At 42.6% G+C, this 16460-nt stretch overlaps 1 protein-coding gene across 1 annotated transcript; it reads left to right on the top strand.

Moving 5' to 3' along the window:
• Positions 1-1022: 1022 nt before the first annotated feature.
• On the top strand, positions 1023-7397 carry dusp14 (dual specificity phosphatase 14). The gene is made up of 2 exons (XM_037678261.1): positions 1023-1090; positions 6645-7397. Exon 2 carries the CDS (start codon positions 6748-6750, stop codon positions 7366-7368), a length of 621 nt encoding a protein of 206 aa, XP_037534189.1. The 5' UTR covers positions 1023-1090; positions 6645-6747; the 3' UTR covers positions 7369-7397.
• The last annotated feature ends 9063 nt before the right edge of the window (positions 7398-16460 follow it).

Raw genomic sequence — 16460 nt, 5'->3', positions numbered from 1 at the left:
CTGATATGTAAATTATGCTGGTATCGAAGCCCGATACGGATACTGGATCGGATCGGCCCCATCCCTAATAACGGATATACATAAACGACAAATGAAAGTCAATAAGATGTCAAAGAACCAGAAGTAGGAATAAGTATATTTAGACTAAAGTATCTTTAGGCTGTTCTTCAGGGGTCGCCACAGTGAACGAATTTGCATGAACGATTTGTCAATTGTTTTACATCGGATGCCATTTCTGATGTAAATTTGAATCAGCAACCTCAGGATTGCAAGACCGCAGCACTGACCACCGAGCTGATGCCTCGCAAAATTCCGACTTCGATCACATGCATTAGTATCAGTGGTGTAGTCTATGTGATACTGGATATATGGAGTATACCCACTAGAAAAGCTTAAGAATTTCAGTATACCCACTTAAAAGTGCCCAATGATACAGGACATATAATTAGGCACGTGTCATTGATACATTAAATGGCAGTTAAACGCTTCCGTAACAATCTATTGATATGCAGCGCTTTGCTTTGATACAGTTTTATAAATTTAATAGCATGTTTTTATACAAAGCAAAGTGTTGTACAAAGTTTGTTGTTCGTTTATTCAAATAGTCATCAGAGAAATTGGGAAATGTTCAATATGCTTAAAAATCTAAAGAAATTGATGATTACATTTAACTAACCAGTGTACTTTGGTTTCCAAGCACAGTATACCCACTACAAAAATGTAGACTACACCACTATCTGTAAAAACAAGAAGTAAAAAATGTATATTAAAAAGCCTGGAGTCACGAGTTAGCCTTCATGCTCCTCCTCCTGCAAGCGGAGGCTCCTCCCCGTCTTGTTGGCGCTCCGCCCCTCCGTGTGGCACTAATCGCCCACCATACAGCAGGCAGCGCTGTTCTGGAGTGACTCCCGGTCGGACCGGGTGGACGTACGGATGGCTCGTGTTCCCGCCGGCTCTCCCGTGATGCTGGGGCGTGTTCCGGGCTGTTCTCTCCATCCTCTGGACCGTCTGGTCGGTCGAACCGACTGACGGCGGATGTGACCGCAGCCGCCTGGAAAAGCTCCGTGAGTGGCGGCGCGAGGCTCGGCTGGTAAGTTCACGGCTGATGGAGACACTTCGTCACGGTAGGATTTTGTAAAACCATAATTACACTAATATTTATTCAAACTGTTTAAAATAAAATAAGGGCGTTTCTTTTCAGGGCTTCCTGTCGAAAGACGACATTTAAAAGAGATTCTTTGAAGATGCTGCTGCCACTTGAGTTTCTTTTTCTTTCCTTCTTTTTTTAAAATCAGTGAAACAATTTTCTATTTTCAGCACCTCAACTTAGAAACGCACGCACAGCTCGCGTCATCTGCACGTGGACGAGCAGCGCGTGCGCAGACAGCTATCCACATGAAATTCATTCATTCATTAAGTTTTCACACCTGCTGCTGCTTCAGAGAGACTTTACCATTTAAATATTATCAACAAAATTCAGTGAGTAAGATGATTAAAAGCGTGCTGTGCAGGAGGAGGATGTTAAAGACTAATGTTTTGTCCTGTCAAACATTATATTTTTGTAAAAAAAACAATTATACAACATGGTACATACCTGCCATGTACTATGTACCTAGTATACACGTGAACCAGGCAGTGATATGTTAAACAGTATTTACAGGGTGCATACCCCATAGGTACTACAAACATACCCAATAAATACCATATTAGTACCTGATAAATGCCCTATACTAATTATGTACCCAGTTAGTAACAGGTATGAACCTGGTAAGTACTCTATACGTATATACCTGATATGTAACCTTTAGGTACTAGGCACATAACCCTTGCATACCTGCTAAGGTACATACTTACCATAAGTACCATACTTAACGTACGTATCCTATACGTATCAGGTACATAACCCAGTAATGTAACTGGTAACCCATAGGTACTAGGTGCATACCTGGTAAGTGCCAGGTACGTACACAAAATGTCCTATAAATAAATATGCCATAATCCACATACATTATTTATAGGTATTTGTTATATACCCAGTGAGTATCCTGTAAGTACCAGGTCCATACCTCATAGGTCCCAGGTACATATTTGATAAGAACTTTAAGTTCTAGTTATGTACTGGGGGAGAGGGGGTGTTTCAGTTTGGTTGGCAGGGCGTTTGATTCTGTTGATGGGGGGGGGAGGGGGGGCGCACAGCTGAGCTGCAGCTGTTTGTACCGGCAGTTTTTGAGCAGGGGTGGGGGGTGTTCAGTGTGCGGGAAGAGGCAGCGTGAATGCTCTGCCCTGTATCTTAACTGTTCGTAGGACTGTGGTCTTCTGGACAGAGATCCTTGAGGTTGTTCTTGGGATCTGTTGGAGCCACTCTTCTAGTTTGGAGGTCACAGCACAGAGCGTTCCAGTGACCACTGGGACTGCCGGCACTGGGACTCCACAACTTCTGTATTTCCTCTTTGGCCCTTGTTATTTCTCGAGCTTCTCGTGCTCCTTCTTCCTAGGCCTGTCATGATAACAAATTTTGCTGGGCGATTAATTGTCTCAGAAATTATTGCGATAAACGATAATATTGTTTGAAATTTAACAATGATTAATTGTAAAATTTTAGAAGAAATATTGATTTGTTTGGAGTGTAGTACCATTTTTGACCACCTGATGGCAGTATAAGGCTGTTTGAACCAAAGGATGGATAGTTGAGCAGAGTGTCTCTAAGAAAAATGGGAGGAAGGGCTCTTTCTTGACGTGACGTGGGCTGACATCGTGACATGGCGGCCGCTCGATGATTTGAGCTCTTTAGCATAGCATTTTTCCCACAAAGCTTTTAATAAAAATAATAAATAAATAAAAAATCAGTAAACAAGTTCTCAGCTGGCAGCACGGTGGCGCAACTGGTGGAGCTGCTGCCTCTCAGCGAGAAGGTCCTTGGTTCAAACCCCGGTCCAGGGGCCTTTCTGGGTGGAGTTTGCATGTTCTCTCCGTGCATGCGTGGGTTTTCTCCGGGTGCTCCGGTTTCCTCCCACAGACCAAAAACATGCATGTTAGGCTGATTGGTAACTCTAAATTGTCCCTAGGTGTAAGTGAGAGAGTGAATGGTTGTTTGTCTCGTTTGTCTCTATGTGTCCCTGTGATGGACTTGCGACCCGTCCAGGGTGTACCCCGGCCCTCGCACAGTGATTGCTGGGCATGGGCACCAGCGACCCCCGTGACCCAAAATGGAATAAACGGGTAAAGATAATGGATGGATGGATGGAAGTTCTCAGCTTCTTTTTGCAGAGAAAAACAATTTTTACACCAAGGCACGGGTTTCAACTGTGAATTTTGGAGCTTTGACATGACAGAGGTTTATTTCTGATGTCGGCCTGTTAGCTTAGCTCATAGCTTAGCTGCTTTTAACGATCCAAAAATGTGATTTTGGACGGTTAAAACAGATTTTAAAGAGAAAGGGGAGGGGTCAGTGAAGAGTATCGGAGTTGAGCCTTTTGTCATCCAGTGTCTTCAGTAGAAAGAGAGAGACACAAAGAAACGATAAAGCCGATAAATGAAATTGAGGTTGATAGTTTTCATTCATCATGTGATTAATTGATTTATTGTTTATCGCAACAGGCCTACTTCTTCCTGATGTTACAGTCACTTAGGATTACTACATCTATCACCACTGCCTTCTTCTCTTGCTTGTCGACCACCACATCTGGTTGGTTAGTCATCACCTGTTTGATGGTCTGGATCTGGAAGTCCCACAGCACCTTAGCCTTTCCATTCTCTACTCTTGGTAGCGTCTCCCAGTTTGACTGTGGGACATCCAGTCCAGACTCGGCACAGATGTATTATTCCACTTGGTGATGGTGTTCCACGAATGCTTTGCCTGCCTGGATCTTACATCCTGTTTTTATGTGTTGGACTGTCTCAGGGGCCTCTTTGCACAGCCTGCATCTTGGGTCCTGTCTCGTATGGTAGACCAGACTCCATTGCTCTTGTGCCGGGGGGCCTGTTCTTGTAGTGTGATGTTTCCGTCAGGTCTCCGGTTTCTCAGTCATGGATCATGTTTCCAGTTTGTGCCAGTGGAACCTATGAAAACTCAACCGTGTGGGAACGGTGTCAGGAGATTTAAGACTCGGGACCACCTGTTGACAGATCCCCTTCATGTTTCTGATATACGGATCCAGATATTCCTGTGTGCTCCGGTCCCTGTCAGGTGAACGGTTCTGATTCTTTAATGGAGAATGGATCCTGCTTTTTTTTTTTTTACTCCATCAGCTGTGAGCTGCAGTTTTCCCAGATTCTGTGCATAATTCTCCCTCCTCCGCACGGTGCAGCCAGACTCCTGCCCAGCCGGTGGTATAAATAACCATGTGGATGGAGCAGCTCTCAGCTGGGCCCGGTGCTGGCAGTGCATCAGCACTTTAGGGAAGGCCTGTCAGAGGATTATTGGGTTTCCTTATCGTCTTCATCCCTGCTGATGACAGTGAAGCTGCTGTGGGTCAGCGGGTTTCTCTCCGAGTGAATCAGCTGCGCTTCACAGAAACTGTTCAGTGTTTTTACTGGTCACTCTAGAAAGATAATGCTCCTTTATGGCTATGAGAATCAACAAAAATAAAAATTAGCATCAAGAGACGTCACAGTTAGCAGTGATCTGACCACCTCAACAAATGGGATTTTAATTCAGCCCTTTATTTAAAATCTCTCACAAAAATTCTGATTTAGACTTTTTTATGTCATGAAGACAAGTCATGAAGGAATAATTCAGATTTCAGAAAAGGGGGATTCTGTGGAAATGTTCTAAAGAGTTACTATCTTACCTGTTGTAGATTTTTGAACCATTTTAGGTTGAAGAATTACATTTAGAGATTATCCATCCATCATCCATCCATCCATCCATCCATCCATCCATTATCTTTACCCGCTTCTTCCTTTTCGGGTCACGGGGGTCACTGGTGCCCATATCCAGCCATCACTGGACTAGAGTTGCATTCAGGCCTAAAAAATCTGGCCCCAGCCCGTAGCCATTTTTTCAGAACCCGACTCAATCAAACTGTAATTAGGGGCCCGAACCCAAAAAATAAAATAACTTTTTTTTTTTATTAAACTTTTACTGCTTTTGTAAGCAAATCAGTTTGACATTATAGTTTTAAAAACATATTTCAAAGAAAGGAAGACTTTTCTTGTTTTTTAACAAGTCACTAAATGGATGTTAAAAAAAACGAATAGCCTAACAAAAATCAGCTCTAAAATATTCTATTATACAGATGAACAAAAATATTTGTAGAGCAAAATTATTTGGAAAAATATAGAACAAGGCTATTTTAATTGAACGCGCTGCTCGCATCGGCTTTTATAGCTGCTGCTACTTCCTTCACCGCAGATGACAGAAGGTGCGGAGACTCATGCGGCCGGTGATCAGCTGATCCATTTGAAGCTTAACTGGACATTTTTCTTTTACCTCTTTCAATCAGTTGGTCAGACCTGCCTCCTCCTCTACAAGTAGATTAACACAGTTTTATATTGTGCATTCGTATTTAGTTTTATTTGTGCTGTATGATTCATAAAACCGCACCACAGCCCGAGACCAACCTGACCTGCCCATCAAGCACATAATTTTGTGCTGACCCGGCCCAAATTTCGGGTCGGGCCGGGCCCTGGACAGGTCGCAAGTCCATCACCGGGCCCATTTAGAGCTTAACATTAGTTAAATGCACCAAAAGCTAAAAGTGACAAAATTCTAGTCAAGAGGGAAAAGGAGCAAACCATTATCTAAAAGTAGCTAAACACTAGCCAAAAGCTAATAATTGCACAATGCTAGTCAAAAGCTACAAGCAGCAAAACGTCTAAAAGTAAGAAAATGCTAACTAAAATCCAAAAGTAGCTAAACACTAGCCAAACGCTAAAAGCAGCAAAACATCTAAAATCTAAAAATAAGAAAATGCTAACTAAAATCTAAAAGTAGCTAAACACTAGCCAAAAGCTAAAAAATGCAAAATGCTAGCCAAAAGCTAAAAGCAGCAAAACATCTAAAAGTAAGAAAATGCTAACTAAAATCTAAAAGTAGCTAACACTAGCCAAAAGCTAAAAAATGCTAAATATTAGTCAAAAGCTAAATGCAGTAAAACGCTAGCCAAAAGCAAAAAGCAGCATAACATCTAGAATCTAAAAATAAGAAAATGCTAACTAAAATCTAAAAGTAGCTAAACACTAGTCAAAAGCTTAAATGCAAAATGCTAGCCAAAACCTAAAAGCAGCAAAACATCTAGAATCTAAAAATAAGAAAATGCTAACTAAAATCTAAAAGTAGCTAAACACTAGCCAGAAGCTAAAAATGGCAAAATGCTAGCCAAAAGCTAAAAGCAGCAAAACATCCAAAAGTAAGAAAATGCTAACTAAAATCTAAAAGTAGCTAAATACTAGCCACCAGTTAAACTAGTCAAAATGTTAGCCAGTGACGACAAGTTACTAAAACCAAAAGCCGTAGCACCATCTGCTGACTGAGCTGAACCTTTGGATATTCGAGTGGAGAGGAGGCGTTGTGTTCTTGTTTGGTCATGTTTACAAACTGCTGAGTCATTACTCATCCTTCAAGCGTTTGGATGTTTACCACCTCACAACAGGAGAAGAAAATATCTGGAGAAAAAGTGAACGCTTGTTTGTTTGTCTTTCAGGATGCGTCTGCTTGGTCTCGTACTGTTGTGATTCTGAACTCCTCAAGGTTTTCTCCTTTGAAAAGATTTCTTCATCTCGTCCTGAACGCCGCTCGATTCCTCGATGGGTTCTCGCAGCCAAGGCTTCTTCCACCACCACCGCAGCTCCATGTTGCCGGCCACAGTGCCGCGGCTGCTGCCCGAGAATGGGAGCCTGCTGGGAGGCATCGCCCAGATCACCCCGAACCTCTTCCTCAGCAGGGGCAACGTGGCGTCCAACCGCAGCCTGCTGCTGTCCAAAGGCATCACCTGCGTGGTCAACGCCACCATCGAGCTGCCCAACTTCAACTGGCCTCACATGGAGTATGTGAAGGTCCCGCTGGCCGACATGCCCCACTCCCCCATCTCCCTTTACTTCGACAGCGTGGCCGATAAGATCCACAGCGTGGGCCGCAAACGAGGGGCGGTCCTGGTGCACTGTGCAGCCGGGGTGAGCCGCTCGGCCTCGCTGTGCCTGGCGTACCTCATGAAGTACCACCGCGTGTCTCTGGCTGAGGCCCACGCTTGGGTCAAGGCCCGCCGTCCTGTCATCAGGCCCAACGGAGGCTTCTGGCGCCAGCTGATTGAGTACGAGAGGAGGCTGTTCGGCAGGAACTCTGTTAAGATGGTGCAGACGCCCTACGGGGTCATACCCGACGTTTACGAGAGGGACCGCAGGACCCTCGCTCCGTACTGGGGTCTGTGAGCGTCGGTCGCAACTCTGTCTGCGCTCAAAGATGTAGGAGGAAGGTGAAGCTGGTTTGCCTTTTTGGACTGGAGTCACAGACCTGTTCTGGTTGGGGGACGCCTGAGTGTTTGAACAAAAACTGGTTGTCAGTGGCGCTGCTGTTGGTCCAAGCAAGACTTCAAGCAGAGGTTCAAATGGGACCATAGTGCTAACGAACAAAAACTCTGAGCTTGGAAGATGGTGCCGTCTATTTCCTGGAGGCGAGCCCTCAGAGAAGGCTGTGCTCGGGCCTCTGCAGCGCTGACGGTGATGATCTTTCTCCTGACGTAGTGTCACGTGGTGGTTATTGTGTCTTCTGTAACGTTTAGTGTGAAGAGCAGCAGTACGCTCTTAATTTATGGTAGCATTCACAAAAAGTGTGCAGAAAAATAGGCAAATTATTTTTTTTTGCAATGTACTGAGAAAGAGAAAAGTTATGATGCACTTTACCTGAACACTCAAAAGATGTCGCAGCTACATTTTTGAAGGTGAAAACTGAAAAGATTTCATCAAGAAGTGAAGGTTTTCAGTGAAAGCTCCTGTGTAACACAGGGTGGATCGTCCTGTCATGTTCCTGTCGTGCTACCTGAAGCTTTATTAAAAGATCTCTGCTGCTTCAAAGAAGCGGCAGCTCCATGGAGGGTTTCTCTTCATTTATTGTCTTGAGTTCACATTCAGTTAAAGTCGGAGGGGGAAAAGCACAAAACACTGCCCTATTTCTGTGGTTTAAAGAATAATGTTACTGAAGCTGTAAATCTTTCTTCTGCTGCTTTCTGGGTGAGGGTGGGTGGGACTCCTCACTCGTTAAAGGGATGTTTCAGATCTTTTAAAACCAAGATTCTGTGGATAATTAAGGATCTTCAAGTGCCCTTCAAATTTTCCCGTGTTTTCAAAAACTTCAAAATGATTCACAGTAGTCTCTCACCTATCGCGAGGGTTACGTTCCAGACATCCCCGCGATAGGTGAAAATCCACGAAGTAGGGATGTTATATTTATTTTAGTATTTATATATATTTAAGGCTTTATAAACCCTTTCCACACTCTTGCAATGTTCTTAACAACGTTCTAAACGATCTAAAAAGAGCACAGCTAAAGAGAGCAGACAGACCGATGCTATGGTTACTGAGCCAATCCTGGGGCAGACTGCCCATCGGGGGGCACCAGGAGATTTCTCGGTGGCCTGGCCCGCTCAGTGATCATCGAGGGGCTGGACCAAAGCCTCAGTTTGAGTCCCGCTGCATTATTTTAAATAAACAATCCATGCTCCATCAAATCCTCCATTCTCTTTCTGAGGCTTAGACAGCCTCAGAAAGAGAAAGGAGGGGGTGGGGTCTGTCTTTCCCCATTGCTACTGCTCAGTGATCTTCAGTGAGGCGGATACCTGAGTGAGCGGCATGGATTGTTTATTTTAAATAATCAAGCGCAATCCGAACCAAGCCCTTGGTTCAGCCCCTCGGTGATCACCAAGCGGGCCAGGCCACCGGGAAATGTCCCGGTGTTCCCGATGACCAGTCCACCCCTCAGTACAACGCTCTGATTGGTCGCCTTCCATCAATCAGCCAATAGTGTGTCGTGTACAATCTTACGTTGAAAACCTGCAAAAGAGTGAGTCTGCGAAAGTTGAACCGCAAAGTATCGAGGGACAACTGTACTGGGATTTCAGGTGATAGACCAACACATAGTAGTATATAATTGTGAACTAGAGGAAAAATAATGCACGGCTTTCAAAAGTTTTTACAACTACAGATCTTAAAAGTGTGGCTTGTCATTTCCACTCAGTCCCCCTAACTCAGTACTCTGTAAAACCGCTTTTCACCGCGATTCCATCCGCACGGTTTTTGAGATTCGTTTTCATCAGCTAGAAACTGAAAATGTACATTTTTGCCCCTTTATTTAATAACTCCAGCTTGGTCAGAATAGATGAAGAGCGTCTGTGCACAAGTGTCAGATTCTCAGTCAGATTCTGACTGAGCCATCGATGGTGATCCAAGATGGCGCCACGGACAGCTGCCTTTGTGTTTTGGTGCGTTTAGTTTTGCGTTTGTAAAACTCAATGTTTTGCCTCTTACACCAGAAATATCAGGACTGGAGTCCCCAAGTAGTTACCTCCATTAAATATTTTCCACTTTTGCATATCGTGGTCATTTGTTTGCATATTTCTAACTCGTGACAAAAGTGTCCATGTTTGTTTTTGTGTGTTTGTTTTCTTGTGAACCTCCTGGTAATAATCCTGATTCTATGTGAGATGTTCAGATCTTAGCATGTTACTTTATGTCCTGCTTTAAACATCCCAACAACTTTACCCCAGACCTGCCTGCTGTGCTCCTTGGTCTTCATGATGCTTTTTGAGCACTGTTTCGTAACAAACATCTGTGGCCTTCATCGAACATCTGGATTTAAACTCACTTTAAGGTGGACTCTTTACTAATTTTTCTCCTGAAGGCAGTTGCGCTGGATTTTTGTCTGAGGTTTCAGATTAAAGGGGACAAATTTCCAACTTTTCACATTTTTATTTGTAAAAACGTTTTGGAAACCGCGCATCGTTTTTGATCCACTTCATAGTTACGCTCTATGTTGTGTCGGTCCATCATAAAATCCCAGCAACGTGTGACTGAAGCGTGACAAACAGCAGAAAGGGCAATGAATGCTTCACTGTATCTACAACAGGTAAGATATTAACTGTTCAAAACATTTCCATAGCACTTTATTAAAGAAGCTTTGAACTACTGCTTTAAAGGCTTCTGACATTTTGAAGTTTTTTTTTAAATAGAAACCACTAAGCTGCAGCAAACATCCATTAAAGCAGCACATTTTTCTCTCCAAGCCCGACTTGAGGACAAATTTTATTAAACTTCCTTCTCAGATTTCTTTATCTGCAGTGTTCAGCTGCTCGGTCAGTGTTTGGCTCAGGAGCTCAGACTGCTAAAGATGTGTTAACACTTCGCCCACAACTCAAGTCGGGCCAAAATGTACAAGAAGAGTGAGCAGAAATCTGTCGAACCAAACTGGTTCTTGCATGAAGTTGTGGTCCAAACTCCGCGGCGTTCTGGAGGCCTGCTGGGAGTTTATTATTGATGATGGGTCGCCGAAGTGAGAGCTGTTCTATTTCCACAGAAGGGTCTTTGTGCTCTTAGCATTCGAAACTCAGTTGACTGCTTAAACAGCAAAGGTTTGTCTGTCTTGTTAGCAAAATATCATCATCATTGCACCCTGGACAAGTCGCAGAGACAAACATTCACCACTGAATTTAAAGCTACCAACTAATTTTTGTGTGTGTGGGAGTAAACCAGAGGACCCATAGGCAACATGTGAACTCCACCCAGAAGAAAAGGAAGGCGATCCTGTTACCCCCTTACTGAGAGGCGACAGCTCTAACCACTTCTCCACTGTGCCGCAGAGGTTAAAATACATTTTATAAATCTAGGAGAGAAGAGGACAAGCGTCGTTAGATGGAGTAGTGACTGATTAAATCTAAAATGTTCAAAATAAACCGCGAGATAAAACTGAAATTCTGTGGATTCTGGTTTAGCTGCGACACCACAAACTTTTCACTGGCACCAGTCTGACCATTTGTGACCATCTACTGGGCTCTTGGTCACCAGAGATGAGAATGATCATTTGAAGAGACTGTGATTTCAAAGCATGCAATAATTCAACATTCTATTAAAATGTAAAGAGCATGTTCTGCCAGGAGGAAATGTGTATATATGCTTTATTAATGCTTCCCACACTCTTACAATGTTCTAAACTCTTAAACCTACGTCATTTTAACAACATACATATGTTATATGTTCTGTCTGGATGAGTCCTCGTGGCTCAGTGAGGCTGGCCTGTATAAATAAAGTTTGAATGAAAAATGTACTGTACAGTACCACAAAAAAATTCTCACCATCTCTGCAGAACAGTAGCTCGGTTCCAGTTCTGCAGACCTACCCTGCAGCGATGAAGCCCACCACCTCATCCAGGTCGATGTGCACGTGGATAATTGAGCTTCAGGATTATTTGCCACTTTCCTGCTAGTGCTATGAGCTTAATAGATATATCGTTACTTCTCACTTTGCGTTGCAAAACTTTCCCTCCATTTCGACAGAAAGCAGCATCCAGAAGCACTGTTGGCTTCTGGGCCGTGCAGTTCTTTTGGCTGGCGTTACAATATAAGCTTATTGAAAGAAAACTACAAAATGGTGGCACCTGTCTGAATTTTTTTTCATCAACTTTTTATCCCGTACCGTCTCAATCACGTGAGTAATATTAAAGATGACATGTACTGTGCCGTGTACAATCTTACATAGAAAAACTGCGACAGAGCAAACCTGTGAAAGTTGAACCGTGAAGTAGCGAGAGACTACGGTATTTTCAGTTCCTTGTTGCCCAAAAACAAAGTTTCTTTTTTTTTGTTTGAGGCCTAAAGAGCGCAAACCAAACTTTGCACTCAAGAGGATAAAACTGTCTGGATGGTGGTGGTGGGGTTTACTAAGATTTTTTTAAAGGGGGTGGGGGGCAATACCCCCTCTTGCTTTGCCCCTGACACTGTACAGTTGTTTAAAAGCTGAAAATGTTTTTGCAGTCTGATTCGATGCGTCTCTGAGGTGTTTCATCATGAACAAACGACAGTAATTTTTCTCTGAAGGCCTCCCCATGTTCATTCTACCCCCCCCCCCCCCCCCCCAAAAAGAGACCTCTTCATGCGGCAAAGAGATGTTCTGACATTCATTCTCATTTGCTGTGGCTACAGAGCAGCAAGCAGAAAGTGATGAAGGCGATTCATCTTCAGCCCACCCCTCTGGAGTGGTCTCGAGACGAGGCCCGTCTGATGATAGTCCCAACGCCACAGAGACGTTCGAGTGATGGCTCCAAATTATACGCTGCAGTGCAGGCCGGGCTTTTTCCCCCAGAACAAAAATAAAAAAAAGAAATCCATTTCCCTCGCATTCTGCTCCCGGCTGCGTTAATGTAAGTTTATGCAGGTGGCTGCCGTGGCCGTAAGTGAACGCGTCTCTCGCCAGAGGCAGAAAAATCATCATCTGTCATTAAAGCAGCAAGTGGAGCCGTTTACTTCATTCTGAGCGTCGGAGCGGGCTGGGCCTCAGCAGTGCAGAACCAACAGAACCACTGACGGTTCTGCAGATGATGTTTCAGATGAGGCTCAACAGGAAGCAGCGAGCTCTGCTGTGTGGGAATATTTCTACTTTATTTAGGCCTTTATTTTTATATTTAATGTGCAGAATGAGGATTTTTAAACTAAATTATTCTTTGATGAACTTTTCTGCACAGCCTCGTTAAAATATTTTGCTTTTGAGAGGTTTTAATGTGGTCTTGATCGTTTCCCAGGCTTTCTAAAACAAATGGCTGGTTAGCTCATCATGTGACCTTTGGCTCTTCAGCTAATTATAAAAATCAGAAAACCTCAATCATCCACGGTCGCCATAGACGGTGTTTGACTTTTTAAATGTTCACTTTGCTTGTTTCCAGTCGACTCGTCAGCAGAGTCCATTTTTATCAGGATCTTCAACCTTTTTCTGACCAGCTGCCCGTCTGTCTTCAAGACACGACTCGTTCCACTTTCTTTCATTGAACCCATTAAAAATTATCAAATCAAACAGTTTGAGACTCAAAAAATAACAACAACTAAAAACTGGATTTTAGCACAAACATGATCAGCCATGATGCCGAGTCTCTCAGGTCCCGAGTCTTTGGCTGGATTTTTATATTTTCCTGTAGATGCTAAGTTTTTGTTGTTGTTTTCCTCCTTTTGTTCACATTTCTAACTGTATTTTTTAAACACTGTCATGATCATGAAGTTTTTGGTGTTTTGCAGTTTTTGAGCCTAAATCGTTTGTAAATGTGTTTTCAATCGAGCCACTTTTTTCCTCGTGTTATTTGCACTCACCTGCTCCCTCCTTGTGTCTGTTGCAATCTTAGTGTCAGTCACACCTGCTCTGCATCTACCAATTAGACTCAGCTGTTTCAGCTCTGTAATCACCTCTCCCTCTTTAACTAGTCCTGTTTATCCACTGTTTACATGCACCAGTCTCACGATGACCAGTTTGCCTTTGTCTCCTGCTCGCTCCTAGTTTTTGTTTCACGCCTCGTTTTCCTGCTGATGTTCCCCATCACCGACGGATTTGAATGAGCTTTGGAGATGAGTTTTTAGGCAATATAATAACTAGAAAAAACACAACAAAGGTTAAATCATTTCATCTGGACGAGTTTGTTTAAGGGAGAAACATTTCGTCTTCCATCCAGAAGACTTCATCAGTCTGTGGCCTGCCAACCAGATCTGTCCCATAAGTAGCCTTCATTACTGATTTAACCTTTTTTGTGTTATCTACCTGGATGATTGAGCCTACAAACCTTTTTTTTTATAATAACTAGAAATGATAGTTCCCTCAAATGATAAGGACGGACCTTTCTTCTTACTAGATGTAGCCACACACCTGAATGGAAGTCGATACTTGACTTGTTTTTCCAAGTTATGCTCACAGCATGCTAAAACGGATGAAGGGTATTTTCCCCCCTTTGCTCCACGATGGGGGGGGGGGGGGAGACAATATAAGCATAAAACATCCAAGGGGGGTGAATAATTTTTATAGGCACTATATGAGCTGTAGCTACAGTGACGTATTGAACAGCCTTTAATGAGCTGCAGCTCCACTCAATCTGCTGTATGCTCTGCAGATGATGCCAACGTGCCGCCTGAACTTCAGCTGTCATAGTTTTGCTCCGACAGCCTGATTCAGTCACGCCGCAACACAAGCTGCTGGACGTGATTCTTTTTCAGTCTCAGAACAGTTGCAAACATTAAGGGAACGGCTGCCGACAGCACTTGGAAACACTAACAATCGTCCCACGCGGCAGATTTAAATCCTGTTAGTGTCCCTGTAACGGTAATGAAAGTGCAGGATGGAGGACGTTTTTATAAAGAATCCATAACCGAGTGTCTTAGACGGTATGAAAGAGGGAAATCAGCCTGACGTCTTGAAAGCAGCAGCAGAATGAGGCCTGTCGTGAAACGTGTCTCTGCGGTGAAACAGTGACTCGTCCGTCTGTCGCCTTCAGAGCCTCAGATGTTTGAACTGATGGATAAAACGACAAACAACTGCGAGTCATGAGCTGTAATCAATCTGCACCCAACATCTCAACGGTACAAAGAACCCCACAAATAACTTGTATAGTTTTTCAACAAGGAAGTCAACAAGGAAGAGGGCCGGCAATGGAGGAGGGGGCGTACCAAAGAGACCATCTTATCACAAGCAGAACTGGTTTGTTCCACTTTGGAGTAGGCTGTTGGGGGAAGAATCAGTTTTGTTGTGCGTTTCCTTGACTGATGAAGCCTTCCGGATCTAAGGCGAAACGTTTCAGCACAAAAAATAGAAACTGTCCAGATGACCTGACTGAAAAATGTTGGATTGTACAGTTTTTGTTCAGGTTAATAAACAAAAAACCCGCTGCTGAAAATGGCTCATTTTTACCCCAAATATCCAGATGGTTTAGTTTTGTTCCTATTAAAACAACTCTTAACACTTGTCCAAATGTGCAGAATATAACAACTTAACCCTCACCTGAATAACTCACTGCAGATTCCAGCAATTAACCTGCTCCATTCTGACAATTTGCAATCCATCCATCCATTATCTTTACCCGCTTCTTCCATTTTGGGTCACGGGGACAATTTGCAATCAGTGATAAAAAAAAAAAAAAAGGGGTCACGTCTGAGGTCCAAAAAATACGACATTATCTGAAGTCTCAGCTGAGGATATAAAGAAGAAGAAGTTTAATCTCGTTGTACAACTTTGGAGTAAAATATGTATATTGTACATCACAATGTGTGGACTGATTGGTAATAACGCATCATGGCTTTTGGTAGCGGGACACTCTACAACAAAGATACCATTTTTAAATAATTGCACAAAAATAATAATCAACAGGATCAGGTGAGAAAACCCAGCCATCCTTGGAGCTCCGCAGCTCAGGCATACTTTATTCATTCAACCTTTATTTAGACAGGTTAATCCCATTGAGCCTCGAGGACTCATTTACAAGAGAGACCTGAAAATAGTAGAAACATCATTTAAAATTTAAAAGCATCACAGAAAGGTGGACCGATAGGTCTGAGTTCACTTTTTAAAATCTTTTACGGTTTTTACACAATCACAGATTAAAATTTTTACAGAACAGTTAATGATGTGACTGAAATGTCTAAAACTTCTTACTCCCACAACTTTTTTAGATACATGTACAAACTGTACATCACAATGCAGGGATTTTTGTCTTCTTCCCTTAAGTGTGTCTCTACCTGCTGTAGAACGTGTGATTTACTCTCAAATCCCTCCAGAATGCAGTGAACGCCCAAACGTTCACCAGCTTCAGTTATTTTTTAGTTCAAAAATATACTCGTTAACACTGGAAGTGAAGGGTCTTGTTAACTTCTTGTATCTCATACATAAAACACTGCACAAAAACAAAAGTTCACATGTGAACATCAGTGTTTTCAGTCGCTCACAGTTCAAGAATTTGTAAGAGCTGACTTGTAGTTTTTGCACAACCACCGTTTGTTTAAGGTTTACTTTTTAGTCTGTTTCTGCCTCTCATTAAGTAGGCAGTTAGAGTGACAGACGGTTACCATGGTGACAAATGAGCCACTGGCAGTAGCTTTAAGATTTCTTTACACCAAACTGTGGCATTTTTCTCTAGTTTATTATTTATTTTTACTAAATGTATTAAAAGAATTATAATCATAACAATAATTTGATTTTTTTTTGGAACGTACAACAAGAAAAAGCTTCAGGTTTAAGGGATTAATTTATAAATTATCCAATTTTGGTGTCACGTCTGGTTGCCTAATGAACTGTTTTACTATAATTTTTTGTTTGTTTGTTTGTTGGATAGCTGAAAATAAAAATAAAGTAAGGTAGGAATCATATTTTTAGACCTTCCGTCAGTACTCGTCTTTTTCAAATCTACATGAAAATGTTAAACGTGAGGAATACATCCAGGTGTAAAAACAGCTGGAATACGGTCTGAAGTCAAAAAACATTTAATTAATAATGCTGGCAAAGTATGTCAAAAT

Source organism: Nematolebias whitei, chromosome 6 (genome assembly GCF_014905685.2).
Source record: "Nematolebias whitei isolate Nwh7 chromosome 6, NemWhi1, whole genome shotgun sequence".
In the NCBI taxonomy this organism is placed as follows: domain Eukaryota; kingdom Metazoa; phylum Chordata; class Actinopteri; order Cyprinodontiformes; family Rivulidae; genus Nematolebias; species Nematolebias whitei.
This window is presented reverse-complemented; position numbering and strand designations above follow the sequence as displayed.

Excerpts from the sequence above, each read along its gene's own strand:
- dusp14 (XM_037678261.1), top strand. The coding sequence starts at position 6,748 with ATGGGTTCTCGCAGCCAAGGCTTCTTCCACCACCACCGCAGCTCCATG.